This window comes from Empidonax traillii, unplaced genomic scaffold, assembly GCF_003031625.1.
Source record: "Empidonax traillii isolate 1590-97213 ecotype Southwest subspecies unplaced genomic scaffold, ASM303162v1 scaffold56:size2478089, whole genome shotgun sequence".
NCBI lineage: Eukaryota > Metazoa > Chordata > Aves > Passeriformes > Tyrannidae > Empidonax > Empidonax traillii.
In genome coordinates this window covers 1,435,894-1,457,564 of record NW_020955249.1, presented here as the reverse complement: position 1 = coordinate 1,457,564, position 21,671 = coordinate 1,435,894, and the positions used below count along the sequence as shown (strand labels likewise).

At 36.2% G+C, this 21,671-nt stretch overlaps 1 protein-coding gene across 8 annotated transcripts in view; it reads left to right on the top strand.

Moving 5' to 3' along the window:
• Nucleotides 1–21,671, top strand: part of PCNX1 (pecanex 1) — an 87,353-nt gene that overhangs the window by 30,477 nt on the left and 35,205 nt on the right. For 2 of the 8 annotated variants that reach the window (XM_027879670.1, XM_027879668.1), the window contains exons 7-13: nucleotides 2,707–2,839; nucleotides 7,319–7,500; nucleotides 14,544–14,634; nucleotides 16,328–16,385; nucleotides 18,490–18,707; nucleotides 19,747–19,900; nucleotides 20,593–20,625. In XM_027879670.1, the coding sequence (XP_027735471.1) occupies nucleotides 2,707–2,839; nucleotides 7,319–7,500; nucleotides 14,544–14,634; nucleotides 16,328–16,385; nucleotides 18,490–18,707; nucleotides 19,747–19,900; nucleotides 20,593–20,625 (869 nt within the window). The remainder of the gene's footprint in view (nucleotides 1–2,706; nucleotides 2,840–7,318; nucleotides 7,501–14,543; nucleotides 14,635–16,327; nucleotides 16,386–18,489; nucleotides 18,708–19,746; nucleotides 19,901–20,592; nucleotides 20,626–21,671) is intronic. The other 6 variants (XM_027879662.1, XM_027879663.1, XM_027879665.1 and 3 more) reach the window with 6 other exon arrangements.

Below are 21,671 nucleotides of genomic sequence, written 5' to 3'. Positions count from 1 at the left end.
GTCCTGAGGACCTCGCTGCCACCGTCCAAGCGTGCTTGGCCCCGGCAGATGAACCTCAGGATTAAAGGGTGGGCTCAGTTCCGCGCACACTGTGTCTCACCTAAAAAATCCAATGCGCAGGCTGGAAGGTGTAAAGACCTTCCCTGGTTCTTCATTCGCGAAGACTGGCCATTATTATTGGAGGTTGTTGGTCTGAAAAGCCCTGCAGTCTTTTCAAAAGAACTTTGAGACTTGCTTAGTGATCCTGGATGTCTCCACCTACGTTCAGGAAGAACACATAAAGATGTGCATTGAACAAAAGTTTAAAGATAAATCAAAAATCTCTTGGTACACTAGGTAGAAAACTACATCAGAATCTACTTTGACTTTTAAAGGTTAAAGTGAAATAATAAAAAAATTAGGAAATGCCAGAGCTATTTGCCTGTGCAGCATTGAATTTAATCCCCAAGTACATATGAGGGTTTTTTTTCCCAACATGTTTATATTTGTGTTTTTCCCACAGGACACTGCCTCTGTCAGTCCTTGAGGTGGATGTGGTTTAGTGATAAACTGGAGCTGTGTAGGAAGGACTTCCCAGGTTCTATTATCTGGGCTTTGCTTACTGAGGAAGGTTATGTTTGCTGAATAAAGGACATGAAAAGAAAACCAGATATTGTCAGTGTTAAGTATGCTGCCTTGAAGAATTGCAGTTGAATGCTGCTTTTGCTAAGTAGTTGCAAATGGTAATTAAGATGTAATGCTGATGTTTACCATCTAAATGGTAATTCAGATATTTCCATTTCAGTTAAGACTGGTCACTGTTCTTTATTTCATGGTGCTTAACTATGGCCTGATTACCAGAATTGCATTTGTATCTGAAGTCAGTGGAAGCTGTGTTGTGAATATGAATTTTTGTATGCTGATGTGTATATTAGAAAAAATGAGTTTCACAAATAGGCACCCAGAATTAGTGGGCAATTTTGACCTAGTATGTAAGGGTTGATACTGTCTTCTTTAGTGTGTTTTACTTGCTTTGTACTTCAAGTGTGAGAGCTGTAAGGAAATCCTTGAAGAAATTAGGCAGTGTATTAAAATGAAGCTGTATATTAAACCACGAGAGAAATTTATTGAGTTCTTGCCAAAATCCACTTAAAAAGAAATATAGTCTATTTGTGCCTAGAATTGTAAAACAGTTGTGGAGGAATGAGGAGAAAATGAGCAAATCCCACAGTTTCCTAAAAATACAAGAAAGGACTGAATTAAGGATGCCCTTAACTTTTGGTGTTTTGGTAATGAAATACTTGTAACTTGAATATTGGTGTTAAAGTATATTTCTTCATGTAGCTGCTTTGCTTTTAAAGCAAGCTGCAGATTGAAGCTTCATTTATAGTATTCTTAGTAACCTGTGGTTCATGGATGGACTTAGACTCTTGTTCCCTGCAGTCTTTATTGCCTCAGCTATGGCAGTAATACACAACAGCAGCAGGTTGCTATAGGTTGCTACTCCCTGTAGACCAGCATTAGAATATTTGCTGGCAAGTTTTGAAAGCTCAGTGACAGCCATGTTGTAACTTGAACTGTGCTGAAGTGAAAATGGGCTACTGTGCCTGTGATCTTTCTGCCATCAAAAAAAGCATTGCTCTCTGTGTTGGTTTTTTGTGTTTTTGATTTTTTTGTGGGGTTTTTTTTTTTGTTTGACACAATTGTTGGGTTTCCTCACTCTAGTAACTATTAACTTGGCTACCAAGCTGTAAATTCCCTGTCAATATTGTGATTCTTCTCTTGCATTGACTTCATGGCAACTTTTTGTTCTCCTCGTTCACTTGCGTGGCAAACCCTGTTTTCTCTGTGGCCTGTTCATTTATACTCTCCAGTGCTCTGCATTCAAATTGGCTAGGAGCTTCCTTGACTCAAGAGAAAGAGTCATGGATTTTAGGCCCACCATGGAGCAGTCCAAATCTGAAATTGTTCAGACTGTGAAGCTTAAGGCGCACAGGTGGATTTTAGGGGATAATATGTGGATAAATATTTGAATTCCTTGAGTACATACAAACTGCTTTTTGCAATGTTACTTTATAAGGGAACCAAACCTTTTGTTTGGGGAGATGAAATAGCAAACCCATCAGTCCTTACAAAGTAAAGTTAATCTCTCACTTATTCTCAACCCCCTGCTTCTGCAAATTATGTTGTAACTAGTGGAGAACCAGCAAAATGTATCAATGCTTGTGAGGAAAAAAAAGTGTCTCTTTTTTGTCCCCTGGAAGAGTTGTGATGAGGTTAACCTCCGACTTACCTGTTTGGCAGAAGTTATAAAATTGAGAAGATTATGGCAACTTTGCTAGATTGTCTTTTAGGCTTCTCTTTGATTATTTGTTAAATGAGATAAAGGATGAGATCAATCTTGTCTCTTCCTGCCCTGTGTAAATGGAAGAGACTTGGAATATCCAACTTCTTTTACAACCTGGCTATTTGGATCTGGGGGTAAAAAAGAAAATAAAAAAATCTATATATTCAAAACCAACCCCCAACCACCCCGATTTTTGATAACTGTGTGTTGTGATCCTGTTTTAAGGCAGGTTGTTTGAACAGTCAGGGCATAAGCCAGATTTATTGTTGCAAGTCAAGTTCATTAACTTGGGGAGGGTCAGAGGGAAGAAAGCAGTCTTAAGTTACTGTGTACGTAACTAGGATGGGTTCTGATTTGACCTAAAGTCTGTCTTGATGCAGCAGCACAAGCCAGCGAGGAGACTGTCACATTTCGTCGTGAGCGCAGCACATTTAGGCGTCAGGCAGTACGACGCCGGCACAATGCAGGGAGTAACCCTACCCCTCCTACATTGCTCATCGGATCACCCCTCAGGTAGGGTATCTAAATGTTCCACCATATTTAGCATGCATGCAGCAGACCACTTCCCCACACCCACCAGCGTTGCCAGAGAGGCACTTTTTACTTCCTTCCCCACCATAACTTCCTTGAGCTGTCACTGCATGTCACTGTGGGCTTGTTGAATTGTGCATGTATATGTGGCACTATTTAAAAAACGGTCAGGATAGCCAGTCTCTAACATGTTATAGGTGTTTTCAGATTGATATCAAAGTTAACTAATGCTAACAGACTTAGACTCAGTGTTTTTTACCAGAAATTTTATGAACTTTTACTTTCAGTCAAGGACAAAACCCGAAGACAATAGTATTCACTACTCCCCATTTTGTTTTTCTTTCCTTTAAGAAAGTAACCATTAGGGCCTGGTACTGTGATCACTTTTCACATCTGTAGATAGTGAGAGAGAAGCATAATAGCAAAATGACAGAACCTTATAAAGAGCTGAGTCATACAAACAGAGACTCTAAATCTAAAATACAGGTAAACCCTTTTGAATAATATCCTGCAGCTTTTTGCAGCAGAAGAGAAATAATGAAGTGAATAGAACGCACACTATTGCTTAGTTTTAGGTCTAGTTATGTGGCAGTTTACATGTCTTGGCAGTGTTTAAAAATGTACTGTATACATGTATCCCAGGAGACCCCAACCTTCACTGGCCTATTTGCTTAATGCTGAGTGATTTGTTACATCCAGAAACTTTGTTTAATCTGTCAGCCTGAACAGTAGAAATCTTTCAATCTCTTGGTTGCCTATAGCATTGGATAATCTGGTGAGCAAAAGAAAGAACCCCCCATACATATCAAAATAGTTCTTCAATTATATGATAAATAGGTAGGAATACTTGTATATCTTGTGTGTTCTTAATGATCTTCCTTTGTATGCTAAGCTGTCTTTTAATGGTAGAAGCAGTCTGCTTTTGTGTTTTGGGAATATTTGTGTAACTTTTTGAACTAGAAAAAGCTGTAGAAACTATAGGAACTATAGAAACTGAGCAAATAAAAAGAGAATGCTTTACAGTAGAAGGTGGCAGAGAAAATGTGCCATCTTTGTTGAACCATTAAAATAGTCAAGGACTAATATTGTAGATTTTCCTCAGGCAGGGAGATTGTAAGAACGGTACCTAAAAATCTAACAGGAAGATTGACTTCTGCCATATCAAGGACTGAAACCAGTCAGATGTGTTTTCAGTGTCTAGTGCAGTGTGTAGCAGTAATCACATAATTGCAGGTTTTTTGTTAAGCTTTTGGTCTTGCTGAATGTAGCTTGTTCAACTTTAAGTTGGTGACTTACTTCATAGTGAAGGATGATAAAACTTTGCATTCTCTCAGATCACTTTTGCTTTACCTAGTTGCCTTCATTTGCATCTGATTTTTTTTCTCCTTCTTTTTCATAAAAGAGGACAATATAGTTTTGTGTGTTGCCTTGTAAGAGGCTGTGCAGACTAATCAAAGCTCCTTAACTGTGTATTAGTTGGAAATCAGTGTTTTCTTTCTCTTAAACAGGTATAAAGCAGGGAAAATAAGGGACTCTGTTTTAGACTGTGTTTGACAGCTGCCTCATTTTCCCATGTTAGTTCAGTCATTAAGGTTCCTATGGCTTAAGCTCAACTCCACTGAGAGATCATAAGAAAACTGGAGTTGGTGGAACTAACTTTTCAATCAGACTAGATGTTCAAGGGCAGAAAAAAGACTGAATATTCTAGCTTTATATTTCCTCTATGCATCCTCCAGGTACCTAAAGTTGTTCCATTCTAAAGAAAAAAAAAAACAACAGAAAACAACTCTGTACTTTCTCTAACATAATGGCACACACTATCAAAAACACTTGTTTTATAAACATATTCAGAATTAATACTTAGTGAAGTTACTTTGCTCAAAGCGTTGTTTGTAATACTTAATGACTGTTCCTTGGAGTGCAGTTCAATTGCCGTAGTCCAACCAAACACGGAAGTGCTTTCAGATTTGTTGACAAAATTCCATTTGAGCTATCAACTGTGGAATGTATCTGAAAAAATATATTACTGGTCTGATTTCTAGAATGAATAGTTTGAAAACAAAAACTTTATATGAGTTTTAGTGTAAATTCTCTGTGTTTCTGGAAGAAAACCCTTAAAGGTTTTTTAAAAAAAATCTTGCATAAGGGAAGAAATACAGAGAGATTTTTAGCCAGTTACCACCAAGATATTTTCAAAATATCACTACAACTGTATTGGCATCACTTTTATGTGCTGTTGGTGAGCTGCCTCCGTCTAGTTCCTGATATTGCTAATCCATATGACTTCAGATATTAAACTTCTAGGAGTATTAGATTTGCTAATCTTTAGTTGCCCTGATGTTACTTCTTTCTTATTCTTGCCAGCAAATCTATAATCTCCAATCTTCTAACATTGTCATAAAATTGGATATTGTAGGGATGTTCCCTAGAACCTGTTGAGCTAAACCTGATATATTTTTTTTTTAAATTTCCTATCAGTTATTGCAATTTCTTTTCACTGCCTCTGTGGAATGTTTAGTAGAAGAGACAATGGCATTATATATGTGTGTCTTTGGCAATGAAAGACCAATAAAACCTGGTCTAGTAAGTTCTACTGGTTTCATGCTAAATTAGACATGAGTACTTTGCCTGGCAACTTAAAAACCAAAATAAACCCAAAGCCCACCATAAAACCACCATCTACCCCTACTTATGTCCCGCCAAAATGTCAACAGTGTTTTGAGCACTTTAAAAATAAGTATGCATTGGCATCCCATGCAGTCAGTGTTGTATGCATGTGTGTAAATGACTGTCTGAAGCAGAATTTTATTCTTATTAATTAGGCGGAGAATAAACACATCTATTGCATATCTGTACAATCAGTTGACATCCATATTTTGGTAGGATTTTTTAATTGTAACAGATATGGATAACTACTCAAAGAGCAGCTGTGTATATACCTTCTGATACATACCTGCTATTCAAGGGAAAGCAGTATTGTTTAGCATTGTTTTGGTGTTACTATTAATACTTAAGGGAGACAGTGAAGGCTGGCACATCCGAGAGCTTCATTAGGGCTTTTGTTGCTGCGTAGCTCGTTGAAAGCCTTGTGTACAGCAGTAAAACACTGAATTTAATTTCAGATTAAAATATGTTAGAATATCATAAATAATGAGTTGCAGTTCTTCTCCTTACGAGCTGTCTGCATGTCTGCATTATTTTGCATGAGCTTTTCTTGACGTCTCTTGTTATATTTTATCTTCCAGTGATGCTCTAATAAAAGAACTGAAAAGTAGATGTTCTAGAAAATATTGTTAAAAGCAAGTACATCAGATACAGCCCCTCAACTCTTACTAAGATCTAGTTTTTTTAGTTCCCTCATTTACCAGCTGTAGTATCACACTCTAAACAGTGAAGTGCTAAAAGCAACAGGTGATACAGATTGTTTTTCAAAAGAGTGCGTTTAAGATATTTTCCACAGTCTTTGAAGCCTTTTTCCTGTCTAAAATAATTTCACAGCTAATGACTGCAGTATGTAATTTTTTAAGCTTACAACATGAAGGATAAAGAAGACACTACTGTTGCAAAGATGGGATATCAACTGTAAATGTCATGTACTCTGACATTTTGCCATGTCTAGTATTAAATATTTAATATTAAACAAGCAATTAAAAAACCTGACCCTGTTAAATAGCTTGATAAAATAGTTTTGCAATGAGAAGGCTGTGAAGAGGAGAATTAACATTTTCAAGCATTGTCTGCTTATGATTATAAAGGTGCACATTTCTCTGAAGTCCAAGTTAACTTTTAAAACCTGCATTTTGGTGAGTAATAAAGCTTTTCCTGTACCATCTAAATAACTTCAAAATAGACTTAAAACTGCTAATTAATAACTTGGTAGTCTTAATATGTTCAAAAGAATTCTGGATCCAAACATATAACTTGAATTATCATACAAAATCTGTGGTAGTGCATGGCTGCTAACAGTGCTTAAAGGCGTTTTCTAGTTAGAGTGCAGAAGGTGATGTCACTGTGACTAATAAAAACCCCAGACAGCAAGTTAAACAGCTGATCAAGTCATACCTCAGTAAGCAAAAAGGACCGCAGCTATTGTGAGTAGACTGGAATAGTCACTGCTATGTGTAGGTGATACCTCAGGTGAGACCTATTTGTAGATTAACCACCAGTAATTTGCTTTTGCACCCACAATTTAAGACGTATAGGAATATACTTGTGAGTGACTTGGGGAGATGTTAGAAAGCAATACTACTTCTAAGAAGTTGATAGGAACAGTATCTCTAGATTGTAACTAGTGTCCAAATATTCAGGACATATGGGTTACTTTAACCCTAATAATTGGCTGCCTAATGCTATGCTCTTTCAAGGTTTTCCTCTTTAAACCGAAAAATCTTGTTTTGCTTCAGTTCTGGCTATTTTTCATTTCTTCCTGGTAATGTGTCCCCAATGCGTGTTTTCTCGTAGCCTTCAAGATGGTCAGCAAGGCCAGCAGTCCTCCCAGGTCAGAGTGCAGTCCCGCCCCCCTTCCCAGGCAGCTGTGCCCGGCGCTAGCGCCTCCTTGCTGGTGAGAAATGGGAGTGTCCACTTAGAAGCATCACATGCCACTGCATCTGCTGTAGGCGGTAGCAGTTTGCACGATGAACTTGGTATGCAGGCCTTATGTAACCTTGGTGACATGGAAGTTTTAATGCGGCAGATTTGTTGGTAATAACGTGGTGGAAATCAGTTAACCTGAGCTTTGTTTCTGAATCTTGTGGGTGTATTTCTAGGAAGGTGATATTGTTCATCAATTACTTGCCTTTGTCAGTTGCCTTTCCAGGCACTTTCCCCAAAAAATGCACGATGGGAAATCTTTAAGGATGCATAGATACAAGTAATGATGGTGTGAGAGCTTTCTTGACTTGAACAATGTAAAACGTATAATAAATAACTTTTCTTGCAATGTTGCAGGCAGTTGAGCAGAGATTGAGACTTTGGGGATCTTCTGGTTCCTGAAAAAAGTACTTATTATGGTCCCTAGGAATTCTTGATCTTAGTTTTTTTAGATGCGTGTTGCATAGCTGCTGTTTAGAAAAGAAATACCCATGTAAATAAATGCTTTGCTTTTCATGTACACCTTAATTTAGGACCTTTATATTGAAAGGAAATCTGGACTCTTTCTTATATCAAATGTCATCGTTTTACAGAGCTTTATAGTGCCGTTTAGTTCTTTGTGGTCCATTTTATGTGGTGTTCTTAACCATTAACTTCCATACAGCTAATAAGATTGCTAGGGAGAAGGAAGTTAGGACGGTCCTAATAAGTGACTTATCTCTTGCCACACAGTAATGCAGGGGGCAGATGTGGAAAAATTCTTGGCAGGGAGGTCTGCATCTATCTGTACATGGCCTGAATTACTTATGACTTCAGCATTAATATGTAACTCTTCCTCAAATTATTAAAATGGGCATCTTTAGAACTGACAGTTAATACTGACAGAATTTCGAGCAGCTGTCAGCTGTAATAACCTAAAAGTACAGGTTTGCTCAGAACACTGACAAAACACTTGTTTCAGACCTTACTGCAATCCATTACTAAAAGATAAGTGAATTGCCATCTTACCCTATCGGTGTGGAAACTTCAGGAGTTTCCAGTGTGTGGCGACCATTTAAAATGTGAGTTTGAGTAAGTCTTCATTCTTCTGCATCATTTAACTTCAATGTAAGGAAAAATTGAATGCAAACAAAACTGAAAACAACCCTGACCTTTTGAGATGTTTTATAAAACTTACCTACAGATGTACTAAATAAACACAATCTAGTTAGATCATTTTAGATTCTCTTGCTTTACTAGTACTAGATTAAAAAAATTCAGACTTCTATCAATGCTTGTATGTGTCTCTGAAGTATGAAAGCTTATCACATGAAAGTACAGATTTCTTTATTTGATTAGGACTCTTAGTTCTTGTTTGAAAACATATTGTAATGTAACTCTGTAATTCAGGGATACTGGTTATATCTGTCCAAGGTTAACACTGAAATATATTTTTGAAACCACCATTATTTGAAGGATTTAGCTCATCTTACCCGAAATAATAGTCAAGTTTTATAGAATTTGAGATTTAATACACAATCTAGATAATTCTAAGTTATTTAAGAACTTAAATTCCTATATTATAGCAGAAATCCAAGTGGACCACTTAAGAAACTCAGCCTGGTATTCAGGCTCTCTCAAAAGGCATATTCATCGCACTTGGTGTGTATTGAAGGCTTCAGAAATTTATATGGCACGATTCTTCTGAAACTTTGCCTGTACTGTGCTTACACTTACATGGGGCATCACAATTGTCTTTGGGATGCACAAGACTTCCAGGATCTGCTAGGTAAAAATCTGATGTATAATAGGGACTTTTTTTCTCTCTTTTGAAACTCTGAGCATCTGCTTAGGAACTTTTGAGGGAAAGCAACTATTCTAGGCAGGATCTGTTTTTATTATTTAAGGAAAATCAAATTTTCTAGTTTGTATAGCAGGCTTTGTGGGACAGGTACCGTCTTTTGGTAAAATAGTTGGCAGAATGGTGCAAGCTTTCGTGTGTGTGATTCCTTTATCAGACCTGACAAGAAAGGAAAGGTTTTTAACTGGTACATGGTTTGTTCTTAACCGTCATTCAGGGATGAGGTAACACCACTTCTGTTTCCCTTATGACTAAGGCTTTGCTCGGTTATCCCGAGCTACCTCACAGTGCAAGATGACCCCGTGACTTTACTTCACTTTAGGTTGTGTATGGTTTGGGGGTGGGGAAAGGTTGTAGTTTGTTTTTCCCTTGAACAGCATCAGAATAAAAATTAAAACAATGCAGGAGATATGACCAGTTCTTTGTCACTGTGGAAATCAGTGTGACTGCTGAGGGCAGAAAAAATACTGAAAATAGACACTGAGGAAATACATGGAAACAAAACCTGGTTTATAGCAATTAGAAATATGGGTGACAAATGTAGCAGATGGGGTTATATATCTCTGTACAGTGCATACATGAGTTCCTTGTCTTAATTCGTGTTCTCTTGGAAAGGCAAGCAGGGCATGTGTTAATTTACTTTAAAAGCCTTCACATTTAGAGCTCCTGTTTTTCTTTACTAATGGATTATCTGCTTCTTCATTTTTTCCATTTATGTGTTGATGTCAAGCTGCAGCTCTTAACAAGACTTACATGTTTTGTCTTGTTTACCTTAAAGTTTCTTGTCTGTGAACTTGAATTCTGGTGGCTTATTTTATGAAGGACTAACCTTGCAGTATTATACCCATCCTAGACCTGGTCTGGTGAGTGTACAGTTGTCTTTAACTGGGCATTGTCCTGAGAGGAAGGAAAGATGCTTTGAGGCATTATCTTCAGTCTTCCAGGTTCAAAGGAGGAAGATTTTTATCAATTATTTTGTTTTTTTCTTGAGGGTTAAGAGGTAAGGAACTTGAAAGGATGGAAAAGGAGTTTGATATGGAGCAGTAAACATGAAGTAAATCATAGGAGGAATGCTGGACAGAAAGTAAAGTTGGCAAACCAAATACTGTGATTATAGGCAGGATTAATGTAATTATAATATAATATGAATCTAGAAAGCAACAAAATGCATACCGTGACTTAAGTGAATGACAGTTTTCAGAGCACGGTGTGACAGTACTAATGCTTTTTGTTCTCACTAATATTTGATTCTTGAGATATGGAGATGATGAGTGGGATTTTTCGGTCCTTGCAGTGAAGGTTGGTTAAATTCAAATTAGAATTTGTGAAGTTGGTAGGAATCAAAGTACTGAGTTTAGAACAGATACCCAGCCTTTATGCTGGACTTCTGGTTGTAATATTTATATGAAAATGATAGTCTTTCATATTTATTGAAGTATTCTTATTTGTGAAGGCAGTTGGATGGTCTTGAATATTAAAAGTTTTCTCTAAAGAAAAATGTATATAGAGATTACTTACTTGATTAAAAAAAAATTTAGAAGTAGTTCCTCGGTACTCTTTTTATAATGGAATATATGTCATTTACTTGGGATGGATGTGGAAGCATTTTCAAAGGTACGGGTAGAAAAGAAGTAATAATTTCCCATTATTCTTATGGAAAATATCCCTGTTGTAGTCTGTGGAATTCAGCATCATAGGTAAGTTATTCTTTTGAGAAACATCATATAGGACCTAAAAATTAATGGCTTTGAAGTGTTCTAACTGAAAACACATAAGTTTTCGTATCATAGATAAAGGTAAAATTTTGATTTTTGGTAATAAAGCTCTTAGCACTCTAACAAGTATTCAAATGCTGATGGCTTTGGTTTTGCTGACTAAGATTTAAAAAAGACTGACTGAACAAGTAGATGACTGTATCTTGATCTAATATGGCAATAAGTGTCTGTAACATTCTGAACTAGTGTGAGAGATGTGAAACAAAGTAATATTTATTAGTTGTAAAGCCGGGAAATAAACTGAAAATAACTTAGCGGAGGAAACCATCAGAGCACCATTTTGGTTGGATCCTGAACCAGTTAAATCTTTCAGGTTTCATCTGTGTAAGCTCATCAGCCTGTTGCTTTCACTGATGCCCTTAACTGTGGGAACACCAGTTTGCACCGTGTGAACTGTTACATGATTGTCTCTGTATGTGATGATGAGATATTTTTGTCTTTTGGAACGTGGAAACTTTTTTTCAAAAGAAGTACATTCATCTTTTCATGTCAGAGCCAAGATGCATTTTGGATTTGTGTGCTTGAGTATCAGTGACTTGGTTGTGTTATTTTGTAGCCTGGTCCAAATAGAATAGTTTTGAGTGACTTGGATTTGCAGAGAACATACAGCTCTCCCTTTTGTGTGTGTGTGTGCGTGTAGAAGATACAAACATTTCTGCTGAGTGGGCAAACACACTGTTGACAGTATTTCTTGATTTGTGAAACTAACATGGAGTCTCCTATTTGTTCACAACTTGATAAAACTACAAATTTTAGATAAGGAAAATATTTTCTTAAGCTTATTCAGTGTGATGCTATTAAAAATATTTCAGAGAATGCTGTGGGAGACCGAGGAATGGGAGAAAGAGAAAGCCACTAGGGTAACTAAAAATGCTAGGTATATCCATATGTATTGAATCTTACGGGTCCTGAAATTCTTCATTAGAGTGTATTGTGAGAAAGCTATTCCTGTCTCATAAGGCTTAAAAAGTATTCATGGTAGGACTTTGGAGCTTAGACATATTGTGTCCGTCACACTTTATAGTTTGTGTCCTCAACAGTGATGAACAGTCCTGTGAAGTTTTCTGCCTCACATGAGTTGAGGCTTTTCTGAAAAGCCCTTTTATAAAAAACCAACCAAACAAAAGACAAAACAAACAAACAAGAAACAACCAAAAAACCCCAACAAAACAAAAACCAGAAGAAAAAAACAGGCAGACAAATCGTTTCAATGAGAAGTTGTACTGGGCTTGCCAGAGGGCTGACTTTCAATGGGAAGCTAGGTGGGTGAATTGCAAGTATGGCATTACTTGAGTCTGTTTTGTAGTTTGTATATAAATAATTGGAATTAAGTGTTTTATTTGTTTGATACCTCTCTGTTAATCAGGTCTGTCGTACCGCACCCCAGCAATGCAGTACTTAGAGCAACAGCGTAAATGCAGTACATTTTGACAGATTCAAAAATGAGTTGCTTGAGAGGGAACTGTACATAGTGATGAGTGTAACAGTTCTGTGAACTTCTTATTAAATAAATATGTCTAATGTGTTATCTCAACCCAAGAGAATGGGAAGTTATATGTCCAAGTAGTATATTTTAAGTTCCGTTAGCAAAATTTCTTCAACATAAAAATTAGAAAATTTAATGTCCAGGATCTCTATTCAGTAATGTAAAAACATGAAGAAATTACCTAAGCTTCTTTGTTTCATTTAAGGGCTGATTGCTCAGGAGATTTTGCATATTTTTATGCATGTTAGTATCCTGAGTAGAACCTGAAGTGTATTATCCAGTATTTCCATGTTTCCTGTTGAAATTTTTTTAAACTGATGCAGTTAAGAAATAAACCGATGTAACCAAGGGTTTTTATTAGTTGTGGGAAGATGACATATCTTGCACTAGTTTAAATTTTAAGCTTCAATATCAACTGTTTTCTACACTATGCATAAAAAACCAAAAGATAACTACTTAAAGTACTTGATTAAAATTTTAGCTATTGAGAAAAAAAAAACTAAAAAGTGAACTTTGTACTTATGCCTATAGCAGAAGTAATTGGGTATTGAGAGAGAGCTGTTGTGTTACTGAACTCTGACACACGCTGTACGTGACTCGTGAACTACGTAGCAAACTGTCTTATCAGAATGGTTGGTCTGAGCATGGCTATTGTTTTTTCTGAGGTGCTCCCAGTGAGGGTAGAAAGCTTAGAAAGCTTTATGAAGATTCAATATATCAGTATTTTTTCTTAGTTTCACTGGTTTTAATAATCCAGTTGGAGGTTTTTAACCTGCTAAGATTCAGACACTTCTATATCAAACTTAATTGTCTGTGGTCTGAAAAGAGAAGCAGGAGCAGAATCAGAGTGTGTTAAAAAAAATAGTAATCAAAACCCACTGCATCAGAAGCAGCTTATGTTAGCACAGAGAGGGTAAAGACTGGAAACTCTGATCTTGTTGGGTGTTCCTCTAGGGACTGCTTGTTATCCTCCATCAGCAGAAGGAAGAGCCGCAAGACACACAGCTTAGAGGTGTATACAGTTTAGGTGTATACAGCATCTCCAGATGCTCCAGAGTGGGAATTTGTCTTTTGCATAAGCTGATCTTAGAATATTTCATGCTTTGCATCGTGGCTTAAGAAGGATTTCAAGCTAGAAGAGAGGGAAGAGTTGGCAGAACATTTCATATGAACTCACAGTATCAAAATCAGCTCTGTGTATTCAGAGCTGAAATACACTGAACCTGGCCTTCAGGGGAAATTATTTATCTCTCTGATCAGACTATTGTGGGAGAAGGGCACTGTAAAAACATCATATTATGAATAAGGTAATGTATCATCTGAGTTACAGTCTTTGGTTACTTTTAAAAAATATGTCTTTTGGAAGTAAGTCCAAATGGTTTATCTGAGAAGTTAGTTTGCAGTCTTCTGTTCTTACACTGCAGCATTTGCTTCTGGCTTGTAGAATAAATCTCTGCCTCACATTCCTTTTTTATTTTCTAGAGGTATATAACTTATGAAGCCTCTCTGACCACTTCTTTCAGTCTTTGTTTCTTTTGAAATAGACCTGGGCTTCTTGAAAGAATTTTATTCAGATTATCTCTGTTGTATCTAAATGTCATTGTTCTTAAATGCTGATAACTAGTGATTTACAGATTATTTACTGGGGGTGGGGAAGAACTGAAGAAGCTCGTCATCACAAGTTGTTCATGTGGTTATTCTCTTAAGGGGAAAGAAAGACTTACATTGGCTTAACACAACTTCTGTTGTGTTAATGATGACACCTTGTAAATACAAACTCTGTAATTCAGTAATGCAGTTACAGTATATATGTTAAGAGTAGCTCATGTCTTGTCTGCCCTAGTGATACATTTATGTGTAATCACATTTTGTATTTTGACGCTGTAAATTTAGATGTCTAAATTTGTCTCAGTAGTAAGTTAATGAATATGAACTGCTGCCAATGGGACGGAACATGAGGAAATTTTGACCTGCTTTTGACCTTTTCTTTAATAGGTAAGTTCAGTTCTACGCTCTACGAGACAGGGGGCTGCGACATGTCACTTGTGAACTTTGAGCCAGCTACAAGAAGAGCATCCAACATCTGGTGTGTGTGAAGGCCAGTCAAGAGTGATGGTTCTTGTGTTACTGCAACGAAATATTTGATTTTGATTTTAGAAGGTTATTTAGTGTGGACTGCTAAAAAATCAATACAAAATATTATCTGTACGCTTTTGCAACCTTAGTGATTTTTACTAGAAGGTGCCATTAACTGTATAAATCATCTTCTCCACTTAAATAAATTGCAGAAAATGAAGACTACTATTAGCTTAAGCAGTACATTTCCAAACTGAGAACATGAAAAACACATTTTTGATTGGCTTATAGAAAGTTTTGTTAAAGGATTTAACCTGCCTTTTGGGCAAGTAGGTGGCTGTTGACCATAATGGCTATTGAACTTCCAAATGTGAAGCAACTGTAAACTGATAAATTTGTTCTCAAGTTCATAGATGGCATGAAACAATACATGGAAGTGTTAACATGCCTGAGGTTAAAATCTGACTTGCAGTTGAAATAGCCAGCTACATACTGGAAAGTTCATCTGCTGTTGGAAAGATGCCCTTTTTTTGTCTGAAGGGATAGGAGGCAGAAGAAAGAAAAACAACCCAAAACATTCTGTGGTTCCCCACCTGCCCCCAATCCACTTCACTGTAGCACTGCTGTGACGCTATTGCATCATGTCAAATACTATAATTCCCACAATGAGTAGGTGGAATAGCTCTTGGAATTATGGAGTAATGAGTATAAAACCTCCCATCTTCAGATCTTTCTAGTGAGAGTATCCAAGTGCTTTTTGTAGAATTGAACTTTGACAGAAAGTTCTGTATTCCTTGCACAGAGCTGCCAGTGCCTGCCTCTACTGCTTGCATGTTCCAAATGCAATGGCTTTGCTGATGGCTGCTGTTATGAAGTTGTATGTCCTAATGAAAGAAACATCAGATAATCAGATCTCAGGTTTAGAAATACTTGAGTTTCAGTGAAGTAAAATTGATAACAAAGAATGTTTTTATCCTAAGGCAAGGAACTGAAGGAAAGTTGCATAAATTTGATACAACTCTTACAACCATGTCATTTACATGGAAAATAAACAAACATCCAAAAGCTATCCAAAATTGGGGGAAAAAAGCAGTGGTTGGATATGGACTCTCATACAGTAAGAGAAATTTCTCCTCATTTCTAATGAATGGAAACTGCAAAGTAATTTTGCTCTTCTTACCAGAGGTTTGAGTTTGTGTAAATTTTCTTGAAAAGCAATATAAGATTAAGTAGTCAGTACACTTGTGATAAGTATGTACCATTTTTGGCAGTTTTGGGACCTTGATAAAAACAATGTAAAGTAAACAGAAACTCTCCATGTGAACACATAGATAGATGCCTTTGTGCTTCTTTAGAGATGTGATGAGTGTTTACAAATCAGTAGCTACCAGATTATAAAACATCTTTGTTTGTTCAAGTGGAATAATTACTATTATTGTAGTCCAACGTAGGGACTGGGTGTTGGGAAAATTTTAGTAGGGGTAAGATTAGAGTCTCCTGGTTTAGTAGAGCTACAGAAGGTACCACAGTACATGAGACTAAGCAGATACTTGTATTAATAATAAGTAATGGAAGGAAAAACTTAAGGATATTTAGATAAAGTTCACAAGGATGTAAAATTAATTTGGGACACTAGAAAATTAGAGTGACCTGTTGAAGTAAAATGTAGTATATAATCTAAAGTATTTTCCCTGTTCTTATAGTGACACGGACTCTCACGTATCGAGTTCTACCTCAGTTCGCTTTTATCCACATGATCTAGTAAGTTTTTCTTATATATTTTTAAAGCATGTGAAAAAATAGAAGACTTTCCAGTTTGATAGCACTGATTAATCATTCTGTATGGTAGTTCTTTGCTCCAAAGAAGGAATTTTGTCTGAATTTAAGCGAAGATTAAGTATTTATTGTTGCAGTGTCTTCATACATACATACAAATTAACCTTTCTGCATAGGGATTAAGAAAAATTGCAGGAAATTGGATATTCTAAGATACCTTTTAAAGGTTTCCAGAGGTATGTGTACAATTCAGACAGGTTTTCCTTCTACCTATTACTAAGATTATCAAGCAGCAGAAAGAATAAATATTGTGTTCTGACAAAGAGAAACTTCAGTAATTTCCCTGAAAGGAATTTATAAATCCATCATTGGAATCTGCTGTACAAAATTTAAATTGATATGCAAGGAGTGACTGGGAAAACAAGACAGAAGCTTACCATGTTTCATATTGCAAGTAGTTTGTGATCTTAAAACTTCTATGTTGTTGTCAAGTCCAGACATATCTGTACTATGAAGTCGTATATTGCTGTGTCATGAAAAAAGTGCAAATGGTGTCTGATTCTTAAGTTAGCAAAACAAAGGAAAGTATATCAAAGTACTTAATGATCTAATAAAGAAGGAAAATGAAATACAGCTTCAGGAGTTGTCAGAGGAGCAAGAGACCTCCATTTGCCTGACTGTACTTTTGATCAAGAATGTGTTCTTCTAACCTGGTGTCTGCTAGAGAAACTTCCTTTACTTTCCACCACCCCCCTTGAATGTAACCTTTAGAAAAGAGGCTGCATTACCTCTTCTGTGCTTTTGGTTTGCATGTGTAGTCCCAGTGGAGGGAATGATTCTGTTTAAGGCCAACTCATGACTGTGAAAGCTTAGCCCATGTGCCTAAATGGAAATTATACTGAAATTTTTTATTAGTGCCATGGTGATATGGTTATGGTGATTCTACCTTTTAAGAAACTAGGTTTTTAGAAGTTGTCAAGAAAAGGACCTATTTTCTGTCATAGCTTATCTTAAATAGTGTGTTTTGTATTTTTGAAATGCCATTAGAAAGGGAGTGTTCCTGCTTGTTGTTTTCATTAGTATTTTTCTAGAAAGGAAAAGCTGGCTGAGCATAGTTAGAATACACTGATGATTTAAGGAATGATGAAAAAAATTTTATAAAAAGAGAAATTGAATGTTAAAGATAATTGTAGGCAAAGACCCCTTCAAACCCTAAAACCTGTAGTTTAAACACTTCATGGTGAGGTGAGTATTGAAATTTCACTCTTTGCCTTAAACAATTGTAAAGTTTTTTCATTAAATGACATTTTAACTATGATATTGTTTAAGAATAAAGGGCAGTGTATTAAGATGTTTCTTGGCCTGTTCATCAGACGTAAAGTGGATTGGATAACACATACATACTGTAGTACCTTTCTAACATTGAGTACTCTCCTTAAATGTCCTTTATGGTGGTTAGTATTGCTGTGATTTTTCAGGAATACTCTAGAGTGACAAACTACAAAATAAGAGAGAGATTTAGTCAGTCATAAGTAGTACCTGACTGCTCAGGGTAGAGCTTTTTTAAGCTCATTTCTGAGTGTATTCTGGATTCAGTGAGTTTGAATTTGACCCTGGTGCTCGCATATGATGCTTTGTCATGCAAAAAGAACCATTAAGCATGGATTTGCATGCAGATTAGAGGGCTGTAAGAATTTGTATATAAGTGTTGTAATTTATTTAAATTAAAAATTGGAATATTCTTGTAGGGTATCTTATTTCTGCTCATGTATCAGTTTACTTGTCTTCAAATTTGAAGTTTTCAGAGTAACTGGAATAATGTGCTTGGAAGACCTGTTTGTTTGAAATAAGGCATGTGGTAAAATGGCAAATGATTGTGTTGTATGCAAACTATCATTGCTGCTAGTGCTATTTATGTGCTGTTATAAGGACAGGAAAAGTAAGTAGAAGCCTGTGAACTGACAGTGCTTAACATGTAACTTTTCAAAAGTGAAGTTAAAGAATTCCAGCAATTTTCTTCAAAGCAGTTTTCAGTAGAATACAGTGATACAATAAAAATGAGCTTTTGTTAATACTGACTTTCTTTTAGCTTTCTCTTCCTCAGATCAGGTTGAACAGGCTGCTAACAATGGATACAGATCTACTGGAGCAGCAAGATATTGACCTGAGCCCTGACCTTCAGGACCATATGCAACCTCAAGAGGAAGCAGCTCAAAAAGTCAAACAGTACTATCGCTTTTGGATCCTGCCTAAGCTTTGGATTAGCATCAATTTTGATAGATTAACTCTTCTGGCTTTATTTGATAGGTGAGACCCTTGTATATTACTGGACCTCAGAGAGCAAAGATTGAAAAATGGTGACTAAACTGTAATACAGATAAACCTATCCTTAGAGAATTGTATATATTTACTGCACTCTTAAAGATCAAAGAAAAATACAAAATATATTTTTTCTGAAATAGTGAAAGCTACTCTCTTTTTTTCTTAAACAATATAAAAAATGAAAAAGGAAACCAACCCTCACTTTGCCTGAGGGTCAAAAAGAGACATTTGTTGTTAATCTTTAAAGCTAGAAAAATTCAAAAGCTAATTGAAAGGATCTAGAACCTGGCATGCACTTAGTGTTTCAGCAAATAGAGAGAAACATTTTTCCAAAGTCATCTAATACTGTAACTTGTTGTCTCTGCTGCATTTATCTAGTGGAATAAAATTAAGGTGACCCTTCAGTTACCTGCTTTTGGAATATGTGGAGTATTTCTATTTTGGTAATGAACTTCCTTGAAATAAACAGTAGAGTAGTGATTCTGTCCAGAGAGGAATACTGCTAATTCTGTTTACTAAGCACTACCAATATCCTATGGAATTATCTGTATTCCACTCGGCATATCTTACCCAAGTGAGAGTATTTTTAGTTTCTTCATTACAAAATCATTAATGACAGATTATATACAGATAAACTGTCATGCTTGTGTTTTTTACAGGCTTGTAATCATCCTGGATGGGCCTTGAATATAGATTTGTGTTACAGACCCTGCTTCTGGTTAAATATTTGAATTAGTTCTGAAATTCTCTGCTGAAGTTATCTTCTACTGTTTAAAATTGAGTTCTGTAAGATAGTAATTGCTTTCAGCTGTCATTGAAAGCCTGGTAGCTCCTAGCTTTGCTGAAGGACAATGTGCTAGCATAGTCTGTGGAAGTTCAAATCTATTCTTAACTACTTGGCTACCCGCAGCATAACTCTTGTTAATTTCTGACCCTAACTGTTCCCTTGCAGCTTTTCCTAGACATAGTTAGCTTTTAATTCTTTTTTTTTTCTTTTTTTTTTTTTTTTCTCCCCCAAATCCAGGAATCGTGAGATCCTTGAAAATGTATTAGCTGTCATCCTAGCTATTCTAGTTGCATTTCTGGGCTCTGTACTTCTTATAGAGGGCTTTTTCAAGGATATTTGGGTCTTCCAGTTCTGCCTGGTAATAGCCAGTTGTCAGTACTCGCTGTTGAAGGTATTTTAATTTCTGTCTTTGCTTTCTATAAACAATAGATATAACTTTGGTTGGGTGTTGCAGGTTAGTCAGAGCTTTAAGGGAAAAATGCATGTTTATCATTTATAAAGAAATGAGTAAACTTTGGCTTGGTGGAAAGTTTGATAAATGGTAATACAAGGTCATTTCACTAGAATGGTTCTGCGTATGTTTGTTAAACAACTCGTTATTTATTGTTCTCATGCGCTTTCTGTTTTCCCAAAAAGGAACACATGCTCACTGGTTAAAAGCAGCCTACAAGCTGCATTCATATGAAGCAGTTATATCTAAGCCTATTTTTAATCGGATTATTGATTTTTTTAAACTTTTGTTGATGGTATATTTGTAATCTAAGAGTGATTGTTTATTTTTTATGATTAGACTATTGGGGTGGAAATTAGATTTAGAATTTAAGTTCATAACTGTTGAAAAAACAGTAAAAGTCCTGAAAATGTGGGATTTGGGGATTTTTGTCTTTTAGAACTTTGGCTATAAACATGTACTTTTTGAATAGATTTTGTGGTTTTGCTATTCAAAGGCCATAGTGTGGCTTGAGAATTGTAAAATTAATTGTAGATATTGTTAAAAGAACTTCAGTCAAGGAAGTGTGTGTATGGAGGTAAACACATTTATCTGTAGATTGGATAACTTTCCTCTTTCCATTTTGATTTCAGAGTGTTCAGCCAGATTCTTCTTCCCCTCGACATGTAAGTTATGGGCACGTGCTACTGTACTCACCTTTCAGATGCAGAACTCCTACGGAGAACTGATCATTTTGGTTTGATCTTTTGGCATTTCTTTTATGTGCCTTCTCCTAAGGCATGAAAGGCTTATAACTGCCTTAGTGTGTGAGAAGGCAACTGATACTGGGTTTTCCCCCTGCCATACTGTTTGTATTTAGAAAATCATGTCCTCCCTGTTTTGAGCCTAGCTTTTGCTCTGGAACCATGCCATGATAGGTTTTTGATGAATCTTTACTATTCAAGCAATTATACTGAGAAGTGTTCTTCATGTTGTAATTTGCTCTCCTGGCAAGAACTGACACAGCTTTGATGTTCTGTTCTAGTCTTGTAGATCATTCAGCTGTCCTAGCGTGCACACTGCCTTATTTTTTCGTGCTAATAAGCTGAGTATGCCATGCTCTAGTAAGCATTAATGTTTGGGCATGGAAATGTTCATGTGCTAGTGTTGCACAATATGTTTATATTCTGTTGTGCGTCTGCTAGATTCCCAAGACAAAATATTCCTTGTGTGTCTTATGATATGTAAAAACATTATTCCTTTGCAGCAAGGAATTCATACTATTTTACATAAGAAGTTGTGTGTTTTAATAAACACACAAATAGAGATTCCCTCCCCACCCCCCAGCAGGAGCAGTATGAGTAATAAACTATAATCGCTTTTTCTTTAAAATGGATTTATTCTCTCTTGCTTACACAGCCTAGTCAGAGCTTCTCTAGCATTTAGTCCTGCAAGCAACATAGCATAAAATACAGTGGAGACTAATTATAGCTTAGTCTAACTTAATCTTAGTGTTGTGTCTTTCTTGTATCAAAGCCACAAAAAAGACAGACTAGTATCACTGTAAGGATTTTAAGGATTTTATGAAGAAAACTTTAGGTTATGCTGAGGTGACAGTACATTAGTTAATGAACAGTGATTAATTTTGTTTCTGAAGCTCTCTATAGGAGAAGAGGAAAAATTACTTTTTAATAATAAACAAATGTTGGTGGATTTGTGTTTTGTTTTTTTT